At 48.2% G+C, this 12,375-nt stretch overlaps 1 protein-coding gene across 1 annotated transcript in view; it reads right to left on the bottom strand.

The window, feature by feature from the left end:
* Positions 1 to 12,375, bottom strand: part of LOC139260440 (striated muscle-specific serine/threonine-protein kinase-like) — a 458,414-nt gene that overhangs the window by 11,488 nt on the left and 434,551 nt on the right. The window contains exons 39-40 of the mRNA XM_070877003.1: positions 10,593 to 10,668; positions 1,269 to 1,418 (exon numbers count right to left, since the gene is read on the bottom strand). Of these exons, the coding sequence (XP_070733104.1) occupies positions 1,269 to 1,418; positions 10,593 to 10,668 (226 nt within the window). The remainder of the gene's footprint in view (positions 1 to 1,268; positions 1,419 to 10,592; positions 10,669 to 12,375) is intronic.

Raw genomic sequence — 12,375 nt, 5'->3', positions numbered from 1 at the left:
AATGGATCAGAAACAGTGAACAGACAAAGCAGAATGAAGTCAGGTGAGGTTGGCCCGGGTAAAGGGTCACTCGGACAAGCTCGGACCGATCGTACACCATTTAAAACAGCGCGGCGAGACCAATAAATAGTCCGGCCCACCGGTTTTCGGACAGGCAGAATTGAGACGATGCACCTGTAACGTATTATCACTCGGTTTGGTGTGACCACGCTCAGTTCGCTCAGGCCTAGCAAAGCAGGCACCTGGGGATGGATTTTCAGCTCTGCTCATTTCGGGGCGGTAATGTTTGCTGGGAGTGTTTGATGGGACAGTGTAGAGGGAGCTTTACTCTGTATCTAACCCCCTGTACCTGCCCTGGGAGTGTTTGATGGGACAGTGTAGAGGGAGCTTTACTCTGTATCTAACCCCGTGCTGTACCTGCCCTGGGAGTGTTTGATGGGGCAGTGTAGAGGGAGCTTTACTCTGTATCTAACCCCATGCTGTACCTGCCCTGGGAGTGTTTGATGGGACAGTGTAGAGGGAGCTTTACTCTGTATCTAACCCTGTGCTGTACCTGCCCTGGGAGTGTTTGATGGGACAGTGTAGAGGGAGCTTTACTCTGTATCTAACCCCCTGTACCTGCCCTGGGAGTGTTTGATGGGACAGTGTAGAGGGAGCTTTACCTCTCGATCCCAGGTCCCAGGATGTAGGTCGGTGGGTTAGGGATCCATGGGACTGAAGGGAGGAACCATAAAGCGGAGAAATATGATAGGAAGCCCATGTGGCCGCGGGTCGTAGTCCTGGGGCTGGGGGCCTGGGTCGTGGGCGGGGCCCTAGTTCAGGGGGGGCCAGGGTGAGGCCTTCAGTTGGGGGGTGGGGCCTTCGGTTGGGGGGCGGGGCCATGGTTCGGGAGGTGGGGCCCTGGGTCGGGGGTCGGGGGCCCTAGGTCGGGGTCCGGGGGCGGGGGTAGGGGGCGGGAGGCTGGGGGCCGGGGTTGGGGGGCCTGGGGCCCTGGGGTGGGTGGTCTGGGGCTGGAGGCCGGGTGCAGGGGCCGGGGCGGGGCCCTTGCTCGGGAGCCGGGGGCGGGGCTCTGGGTCGGGGGTTGGGGGTCGGAGGTCCTGTGTTGGGGGTCGGAGGTCCTTGGTTGGGGGCGGGTCCGTGGGTTGGGGGGCAGGGGTGGAGGCCCTGGGTCGGTGGGTGGGTCCAGGGGTAGGGGTCAGGAGCCCTGGGCTGGGGGGCAGGACCCTGGGTCAGTGGGCGGGGCCGGGGGTCCGGGGGGAGGTACTCACGCTGGAAACATGCAGAGGACCCGTTTGAGGAAGAGGGCAGCGTTCTGCGAAGCGTTCGGGTAGCACTTTGTCAGGTCGAACTGCGCCATCTTAATCCGGTTGTCCGTCTCGGTTGGATCTGGTCCACCAAACGGCGATCGTCCGCTCAACCTGCAACACATGGCATGCGCAATGTAAATACACTCCGCCAGGACCCGGCCAATATTTATCCGTCAATCAACATAACAAAAAGCAGATTATCCGGTCAGTATCACATTGCTGTGTGTGGGAGCTTGCTGTGATCAAATAAGCTGCCGTGTTTCCCACATTACAACAGTGACTACACTCCAAAAGTACTTCATTGGCTGTAAAGCGCTTTGAGACGTCCGGTGGTCGTGAAAGGCGCTATATAAATATAAGTCTTGCTTTCTTTTACCTCCGCAAGAGATTCAGCGGGAAGCGGGGGCATCAGAACATAAGAAATAGGAGCAGGAGAAGGCCATTCGGCCCCTCGAGCCTGCTCCGCCATTTAATACGATCATGGCTGATCCGATCATGGACTCAGCTCCACTTCCCCGCCCGCTCCCCACAACCCCTTATTCCCTTATCGGTTAAGAAACTGTCTATTTCTGTCTTAAATTTATTCAATGACCCAGCCTCCACAGGTCTCTGAGGCAGCGAATTCCACAGATTTACAACCCTCTGTAAATTTTTGTTTTTGTTTTAAATTAATCCCCCTTTAAAATCCAATTTTTACTCCACAGCTCCTGGCTCCCGGTTAAGCAACGCCTCGATTTCGAAATTCTCATCCTTGTTTACATATCCCTCCATGGCCCTCGCCCCCTCCCTATCTCTGTAATCTCCTCCAGCCCCACAACCCCCCGAGATGTCTGCGCTCCTCTAATTCTGCCCCCTGTGCATCCCTGATTATAATCGCTCCACCATCGGTGGCCGTGCCTTCTGTTGCCTGGGCCCCAAGCTCTGGAACTCCCTCCCTAAACCTCTCCACCTCTCTACCTCTCTTTCCTCTTCCTCCTTAAAACCTGCTTCTTGGACCAAGCTTTTGGTCACCTGCCCTAATTTCTCCTGGTGTGGCTCGGTGTCAAATTTTGTTTTATAATGTTCCCGTGAAGTGCCTTGAGAGGTTTTAACACATTAAAGGCGCTATATAAATTCAGGTTGTTGTTGCCGGCACTGCCTCAGGCAGGGTACGTTTCCACAGGCCCCGGGGAACCCCTGGTTCCTCGGCCGAACTACCAGGACAGTGGGCTCTGTCATGGTGTCGGAGTGCAGGGGGAAGGGGTATTCATAGACTCAGAGAAATTTACAGCACGGAAGGAGGGCACCCAGCTTAATCCCACTTTCCAGCTCTGGATCCGTAGCCCTGTAGGTTACGACACTTCAGGTGCACATCCAAGTAGTTTTTAAATGTGGTGAGGCTTTCTGCCTCTACCACCCTTTCAGGCCGTGAGTTCCAGACCCCCACCACCCTCTGGGTGAAGACATTTCCCCGCAAATCCCCTCTAAACCTCCCCCCAATTAATTTAAATCTAACCTCCCCTGGTTGTTGATCCTCTGCCGAGGGAAATACTTCCTTCCGATCCACTCTATTCAGGCCCCTCATACTTGTAGTCACCTCAATATGGTCTCTCCTTGGCCTCCTCTGTTCCAAAGAAAGTAAACCCAGCCTATCCAATCTTTCATAAGAAAATAAGAAATAGGAGCAGGAGTAGGCCATTCGGCCCCTCGAGCCTGCTCCGCCATGCAATAAGATCATGGCTGAACCGATCATGGACTCAGCTCCACTTCCCTGCCTGCTCTCCATAATCCCTTATCCCCTTATCGTTCAAGAAACTGTCTCGCCCTCAGAGCTAAAATTCTCCAGTTCAGGCAACATCCTTGTAAATCTCCTCTGTAGCCTCTCCAGTGCAATCACATCTTTCCCTTAATATGGTGACCAGAACTGCATTGTGGGCATGCCCGAAATTGCCCTTATCACTCCCGATCCTGCTCCCAAAGCCTGTAATGTTTGGAAGTCTCAATAAGTTTGGGGGAGAGTGGGAGGACAGAGAACGAGGGGGATGTGACCGAGTGCTGAGCGGGGAACATGTCTCAGAATGTCCTACATTCCAATGGCTTTGTCTGGCTCAGGGCCCGGCCTAGTTACTTCATTGATTCGGTGCTCCGCACTGCCCTCTGGGAGCTGCGAATCGGAGCGGCCTGGAATGGGATGCTGACTCCGTGCCTCACCTTAACCCTGCTGTCCCCAAGCTGCCACGCTCCCGGGAATCTCTGTTTCCTGAATGTCAAGAAGCTCGGGACTGCAGAGGGGCAGCGAGAGCCAGGGTCGCAGGTCGTCAAGAACATAAGAACGTAAGAAATAGGAGCAGGAGTCGGCCATTCGGCCCCTCGAGCCTGCTCTGCCATTTAATACGATCATGGCTGATCCGATCATGGACTCGGCTCCACTTCCCTGCCCGCTCCCCATAACCCCTTATCCCCTTATCGGTTAACAACAGATTTACAACCCTCTGAGAGAAGAAATTCCTCCTCATCTCAGTTTTAAATGGGTGGCCCCTTATTCTAACATTATGTCCCCTAGTTCTAGTCTCCCCCATCAGTGGAAACATCCTCTCTGCATCCACCTTATCAAGCCCCCTCATAATCTTATATGTTTCGATAAGATCGCGTCTCATTCTTCTGAACTCCAATGAGTATAGTCTCAACCTTTCCTCATAAGTCAACCTCCTGATCTCCGGAATCAACCTAGTGAACCTGCTCCAAAGCAAGTATATCCTTTCTTGAAACATAGAAACATAGAAAATAGATGCAGGAGTGGGCCATTCGGCCATTCGAGCCTGCACCTTCATTCAATAAGATCATGGCTGATCATTCCCTCAGTACCCCTTTCCTGCATTCTCTCCATACCCCTTGATCCCTTTAGCCGTAAGGGCCATATCTAACTCCCTCTTGAATATATCCAATGAACTGGCATCAACAACTCTCTGCGGCAGGGAATTCCACAGGTTAACAACTCTCTGAGTGAAGAAGTTTCTCCTCATCTCAGTCCTAAATGGCCTACCCCTTATGCTAAGACTGTGTCCCCTGGTTCTGGACTTTCCCATCATCAGGAACATTGTTCCATCATCGGGAACACTCTTCCCGCATCTAACCTGTCCAGTTCCATCAGAATCTTGTATGTTTCTATGAGATCCCCTCTCATCCATCTAAACTCCAGTGTATAAAGGCCCAGTTGATCCAGTCTCTCCTCATATGTCAGTCCTGCCATCCCGGGAATCAGTCTGGTGAACTCCCTCAATAGCAAGAACGTCCTTTCTCAGATTAGGAGACCAAAACTGAACACATTATTCCAGGTGAGGCCTCACCAAGGCCCTGTACAACTGCAGTAAGACCTCCCTGCTCCTATACTCAAATCCCCTAGCTATGAAGGCCAACCTGCCATTTGCCTTCTTCACCGCCTGCTGTACCTGCATGCCAACTATCAGTGACTGATGAACCATGACACCCAAGTCTTGTTGCACCTCCCCTTTTCCTAATCTGCCGCCATTCAAATAATATTCTGCCTTCGTGTTTTTGCTCCCAAAATGGATAACCTCACATTTATCCACATTATACTGCATCTGCCATGCATTTGCCCACTCACCTAACCTGTCCAAGTCACCCTGCAGCCTTTTAGCGTCCTCCTCACAGCTCACACCGCCACCCAGCTTAGTGTCGTCTGCAAACTTGGAGATATTACACTCAATTCCTTCATCTAAATCGTTAATGTATATTGTAAATAGCTGGGGTCCCAGCACTGAGCCCTGCGGCACCCCACTAGTCACTGCCTGCCATTCTGAAAAGGACCCGTTTATCTCGACTCTCTGCTTCCTGTCTGCCAACCAGTTCTCTATCCACATCAGTACATTACCCCCAATACCATGTGCTTTAATTTTGCACACCAATCTCTTGTGTGGGACCTTGTCAAAAGCCTTGTGAAAGTCCAAATACACCACATCCACTGGTTCTCCCTTGTCCACTCTACTAGTTACATCCTCAAAAAATTCTAGAAGATTTGTCAAGCATGATTTCCCTTTCATAAATCCATGCTGACTTGGACCGATCCTGTCACTGCTTTCCAAATGCGTTGCTATTTCATCTTTAATAATTGATTCCAACATTTTCCCCACTACTGATGTCAGGCTAACTGGTCTATAATTAACCGTTTTCTCTCTCGTCCCTTTTTAAAAAGTGGTGTTACATTAGCTACCCTCCAGTTCATAGGAACTGATCCAGAGTCGATAGACTGTTGGAAAATGATCACCAATGCATCCACTATTTCTAGGGCCACTTCCTTAAGTACTCTGGGATGCAGACTATCAGGCCCCGCGGATTTATGAGGCTTCAATCCCATCAATTTCCCTAACACAATTTCCCGCTTTGTAAGGACATCCTTCAGTTCCTCCTTCTCACTAGACCCTCGGTCCCCAAGTATTTCCGGAAGGTTATTTGTGTCTTCCTTCGTGAAAACAGGACCAAAGTATTTGTTTAACTGGTCCGCCATTTCTTTGTTCCCCATTATAAATTCACCTGAATCTGATTGCAAGGGACCTACGTTTGTTTTCACTAATCTTTTTCTCTTCACATATCTATAGAAGCTTTTTTACAGTCAGTTTTTATGTTCCCAGCAAGCTTCCTTTCATACTCTATTTTCCCCCTCCTAATTAAACCCTTTGCCTTCCTCTGCTGCATCACAAAATTCTTCCAGTCCTCAGGTTTGCTGCTTTTTCTGGCCAATTTATATGCCTCTTCCTTGGATTTAACACTATCCTTAATTTCCCTTGTTGGCCACGGTTGAGACACTTTCCCCGTTTTGTTTTTACTCCAGACAGGGATGTACAATTGTTGAAGTTCATCCATGTGATCTTTAAATGTTTGCCATTGCCTATCCACCGTCAACCCTTTAGGTATCATTCGCCAGTCTATCCTAGTCAATTCATGTCTCAAACCATCGAAGTTACCTTTCCCCAAGTTCAGGATCCTAGTCTCTGAATTAACTGTAAATATGGAAACCAAAACTGCACGCAGTATTCCAGGTGTAGCCTCACCAATACCCTGTATAACTGTAGCAAGACTTCCCTGCTTTCATACTCCAATCTCTTTGCAATAAAGGCCAAGATACCATTGGCCTTCTTGATCACTTGCTGTAAGAACATAAGAATTAGGAACAGGAGTAGGCCATCTAGCCCCTCGAGCCTGCTCCGCCATTCAACAAGATCATGGCTGATCTGGCCGTGGACTCAGCTCCACTTACCCGCCCGCTCCCCGTAACCCTTAATTCCCTTATTTGTTAAAAATCTATCTATCTGTGACTTGAATACATTCAATGAGCTAGCCTCAACTGCTTCCTTGGGCAGAGAATTCCACAGATTCACAACCCTCTGGGAGAAGAAATTCCTTCTCAACTCGGTTTTAAATTGGCTCCCCCGTATTTTGAGGCTGTGCCCCCTAGTTCTAGTCTCCCCGACCAGTGGAAACAACCTCTCTGCCTCTATCTTGTCTATCCCTTTCATGATTTTAAATGTTTCTATAAGATCACCCCTCATCCTTCTGAACTCCAATGAATAAAGACCCAGTCTACTCAATCTATCATCATAAGGTAACCCTCTCAACTCCGGAATCAGCCTCGTGAATCGTCTCTGTACCCGCTCCAAAGTTAGTATATCCTTCCTTAAGTAAGGTGACCAAAACTGCACGCAGTACTCCAGGTGCGGCCTTACCAATACCCTATACAGTTGCAGCAGGACCTCCCTGCTTTTGTACTCCATCCCTCTCGCAATGAAGGCCAACATTCCATTCGCCTTCCTGATTACCTGCTGCACCTGCAAACTAACTTTTTGGGTTTCATGCACAAGGACCCCCAGGTCCCTCTGCACCGCAGCATGTTGTAATTTCTCCCCATTCAAATAATATTCCCTTTTACTGTTTTTTTCCCAAGGTGGATGACCTCACACTTTCCAACATTGTATTCCATCTGCCAAACCTTAACCCATTCGTTTAACCAATCTAAATCTCTTTGCAGCCTTTCTGTGTCCTCTACACAACCCGCTTTCCCACTAATCTTTGTGTCATCTGCAAATTTTGTTACACTACACTCTGACCCCTCTTCCAGGTCATCTATGTATATTGTAAACAGTTGTGGTCCCAGCACCGATCCCTGTGGCACACCACTAACCACCGATTTACAACCCGACTCTCTGCTTTCTGTTCGCCAACCAATTCTCTATCCATGCTAATACATTTCCTCTGACTCCGCATACCTCTATCTTCTGCAGTAACCTTTTGTGTGGCATCTTATCGAATGCCTTTTGGAAATCTAAATACACCACATCCATCGGTACACCTCTATCCACCATGCTCGTTATATCCTCAAAGAATTCCAGTAAATTAGTTAAACATGATTTCCCTTTCATGAATCCATGCTGCGTCTGCTTGATTGCACTATTCCTATCTAGATGTCCCGCTATTTCTTCCTTAATGATAGTTTCAAGCATTTTCCCCACTACAGATGTTAAACTAACCGGCCTATAGTTACCTGCCTTTTGTCTGCCTCCTTTTTTAAACAGAGGCATTACATTAGCTGCTTTCCAATCCGCTGGTACCTCCCCAGAGTCCAGAGAATTTTGGTAGATTATAACGAATGCATCTGCTATAACTTCCGCCATCTCTTTTAATACCCTGGGATGCATTTCATCAGGACCAGGGGACTTGTCTACCTTGAGTCCCATTAGCCTGTCCAGCACTACCCGCCTAGTGATAGTGATTGTCTCAAGGTCCTCCCTTCCCACATTCCCGTGACCAGCAATTTTTGGCATGGTTTTTGTGTCTTCCACTGTGAAGACCGAAGCAAAATAATTGTTTAAGGTCTCAGCCATTTCCACATTTCCCATTATTAAATCCCCCTTCTCATCTTCTAAGGATCCAACATTTACTTTAGTCACTCTTTTCTGTTTTATATATGGGTAAAAGCTTTTACTATCTGTTTTATGTTTTGTGCAAGTTTACCTTCGTAATCTATCTTTCCTTTCTTTATTGCGTTTTTAGTCATTCTTTGCTGATGTTTAAAATTTTCCCAATCCTCTAGTTTCCCACTAACCTTGGCCACCTTATACGCATTGGTTTTTAATTTGATACTCTCCTTTATTTCCTTGGTTATCCACGGCTGGTTATCCCTTCTCTTACCGCCCTTCTTTTTCACTGGAATATATTTTTGTTGAGCACTATGAAAGAGCTCCTTAAAAGTCCTCCACTGTTCCTAAATTGTGCCACCATTTAGTCTGTGTTTCCAGTCTACTTTAGCCAACTCTGCCCTCATCTCACTGTAGTCCCCTTTGTTTAAGCATAGTACACTCATTTGAGACACAACTTCCTCACCCTCAATCTGTATTACAAATTCAACCATACTGTGATCACTCATTCCGAGAGGATCTTTTACTAGGAGATCGTTTATTTTTCCTGTCTCATTACACAGGAACAGATCGAAGATAGCTTGCTCCCTTGTAGGTTCTGTTACATACTGTTCTAAGAAACAATCCCGTATGCATTCTATGAATTCCTCCTCCAGGCTACCCCGTGCGATTTGATTTGACCAATCGATATGTAGGTTAAAATCCCCCATGACTACTGCCGGTCCTTTTTCACATGCCTCCATTATTCCCTTGATTATTGCCCGCCCCGCCGTGAAGTTATTATTTGGGGGCCGATAAACTACGCCCACCAGTGACTTTTTCCCCTTACTATCTCTAATCTCCACCCACAATGATTCAACATTTTGTTCATTAGAGCCAATATCGTCTTTCACAACTGCCCTGATATCATCCTTTATTAAGAGAGCTACCCCACCTCCTTTCCCTTCTTGTCTATCTTTCCGAATCGTCAGATACCCCTGTATGTTTAATTCCCAGTCTTGGCCACCCTGCAACCATGTTTCTGTAATGGCCACCAAATCATACCCATTTGTAATGATTTGTGCCGTCAACTCATTTACTTTATTTTGAATGCTGCGTGCATTTAGGTAGAGTGTTTTAATACTAGTTTTTAAACCATGATTTTTAGTTTTGACCCCTCCTGCAGCCCCTTTATATTCAGTGGCCCTTTTTTTTTTGCCTTGGGTTTCTCTGCCCTCCACTTTTACTCATCTCCTTTCTGTCTTTTGCTTTTGTCTCCTTTTTGTTTCCCTCTGTCTCCCTGCATTGGTTCCCATCCCCCTGCCATATTAGTTTAACTCCTCCCCAACAGCACTAGCAAACACTCCCCCAAGGACATTGGTTCCAGTCCTGCCCAGGTGCAGACCGTCCGGTTTGTACTGGTCCCACCTCCCCCAGAACCGGTTCCAATGTACCTGCATACTATCCTTTTATGTTTCATGCACAAGTACCCCCAGGTCCCGCTGCACTGCAGCACTTTGCAATCTTTCTCCATTTAAATAATAACTTGCTCTTTGATTTTTTTCTGCCCAAGTGCATGACCTTACACTTTCCAACATTATACTCCGTCTGCCAAATTTTTGCCCACTCACTTAGCCTGTCTATGTCCTTTTGCAGATTTTTTGTGTCCTCCTCACACATTGCTTTTCCTCCCATCTTTGTATCATCAGCAAACTTGGAAACTTACACTCAGTCCCTTCTTCCAAGTCGTTTATATAGATTGTAAATAGTTGGGGTCCCAGCACTGATCCCTGCGGCACCCCACTAGTTACTGATTGCCAACCCGAGAATGAACCCTTTATCCCGACTCTCTGTTTTCTGTTCGTTAGCCAATCCTCTATCCATGCTAATATATTATCCCCAACTCCGTGAACTTTTATCTTGTGCAGTAACCTTTTGTGTGGCACCTACATGCTAACTTTTAGTGTTTCATGCACAAGGACCCCAGGTCCCTCTGCACCGCAGCAATATTTCAGTGAGATCACCTCTCATTCTTTGACAGTGTTGTCTCAGTGCTCCCCCGCCCCCCCCCCACACTCTCAGTGCCACATGCACGTGCAGACAGCGCAGGTGCACACCACACTGACCCAGCGCGCTCCCCGGGGTAAAGGTGGTGACGGAAACGGGGGCGAGACAGTGACAGGTAAAAAATAAAGGTGACGTTAAAGCAGAATCGTGGCACAGGAACGAGCAAGTCTTGCACCAATGTCAGCAACAATTAACGGTGTTTCAAACGGTGTAAGTGTCCCCACACTGTGGCCGTTAGACCCGGATCAGGGAACCCCTCCCAGGGACACCTCCCACCACCAGTTACACAGCCACGTCATACTCACAGATACCGGCCACCACGGCTACTCACATGATGTAAATAAGCACGCCCAGACCCCAGATATCAGCAGGTGGTCCAATGGGATCCCCCTTCACCATTTCAGGAGCTTGGAGAGAGAGAGAGAGAGAGGGAGATAGAGAGGGAGAGATAGAGAGAGAGGGAGAGACGGACAGAGAGAAAAAAAACACAGAGAGAACCGTCAGTTAGTGAGAGAGAGGTCACTGAGCTCATTGATGGGAACGATAGCCCTGTAACGCCACGGGAAGGGACGAGGGCGGGATGAGAGAAATACAGAGAGAGGGAATGAGAGAGGGAGAATGAGAAAAAGGGTGAGAGAGAATGAGAGGGTGGGAATGCGAGACAGGGAGAATGAGAGAAAGAATGAGAGAGAATGAGACAGAGAATGAGGGAGACAGAGAATGAGAGCGAAAGAGAATGAGAGCGAGAGAGAACGAGAGAGAATGAAGAGACAGAGAATGAGAGAGAATGAGAGCGAGAGAGAATGAGAGAGAATGAGGGAGAGAGAGAATGTGGGAGAGAGAGAATGAGGGAGAGAGAGAATGAGGGAGAGAGAGAATGAGGGAGAGAGAGAATGAGGGAGAGAGAGAATGAGGGAGAGAGAGAATGAGGGAGAGAGAGAATGAGAGAGAGAGAGAATGAGGGAGACAGAATGAGAGTGATAGAGAATGAGGGAGAGAGAATGAGAGTAAGAGAGAATGAGGGAGAGAAAGTAAGAGAGAGATAGAGACACCGAGAGAGAAAGAGAGAGAGAGAGAGAGACAGAGAGAGAAAGGGAGAGAGAGAGAGAGAGACAGAGACAGAGAGAGATAGAGACAGAGAGAGAGAGAGAGAGAGAGATGGAGACAGAGAGTGACAGAGAGAGAGAGACAGAGAGAGCCACAGAGAGAGAGCTAGAGCTCGAGACACAGAGACATAGAGAGAGAGAGAGAGAGAGAGGGAGACAGAGACACAGAGAGAGAGAGAGAGAGAGAAAGAGAGTGAGGGACAGAGACAGAGAGAGAGATGAAGACACAGAGCGAGAGTGACAGAGAGAGTGAGAGACAGAGACACACACAGTGAGAGAGAGAGAGAGTGAGAGAGAGCTAGAGTGACAGAGAGAAAGAGAGGCAGAGAGAGTGAGAGACAGAGAGAGAGAGAGAGTGAACAAGATAGAGAGAGAGAGAGAGAGACAGAGAGAGATATGGAGAGAGGGAATAAAGGAGAATATTGGAGAGAGACAGTGCAATTGTTATGCAGAGTGAACATTGAGCGGATGATGTAACCAGCTGCACTAGGTTTCGGAATAACCATGGATGTAATTATTTGGCTGCATGTAATTATATACATACACACGTCCATAACGATGTCGACATTGGTAATAGTTTATAGCATGTAATTAAGGTCAACATTCATTGTACAGACTTGTTTCTGTAAGTGCAGCTCACTGGTACTCCACCCAGTGACCATTCATCAGAACATCAGCCGAGACAGTGTACTGCCTGGATCATCAGGGTCAACAGCAGCCTGTCCTCACACACACACACACACACTCACACACACACACACTCACACACACTCACACATACTCACACACACACACACACACACACACACTCACACACACTCACACACATATACACTCACACACACACACTCACACATACTCACACACACACACACACACACACACACACATACTCACACTCACACACACACACACTGACACACACACACTGACACACACACACACATACTCACTCACACACTCACACACTGACACACACACTCACACACTCACACTGACACACACAAT

Source organism: Pristiophorus japonicus, chromosome 3 (assembly GCF_044704955.1).
Source record: "Pristiophorus japonicus isolate sPriJap1 chromosome 3, sPriJap1.hap1, whole genome shotgun sequence".
Lineage (NCBI taxonomy): Eukaryota > Metazoa > Chordata > Chondrichthyes > Pristiophoridae > Pristiophorus > Pristiophorus japonicus.
Note: the sequence above shows the minus strand (reverse complement) of the source record. Positions and strands in the feature narration are given on the sequence as shown.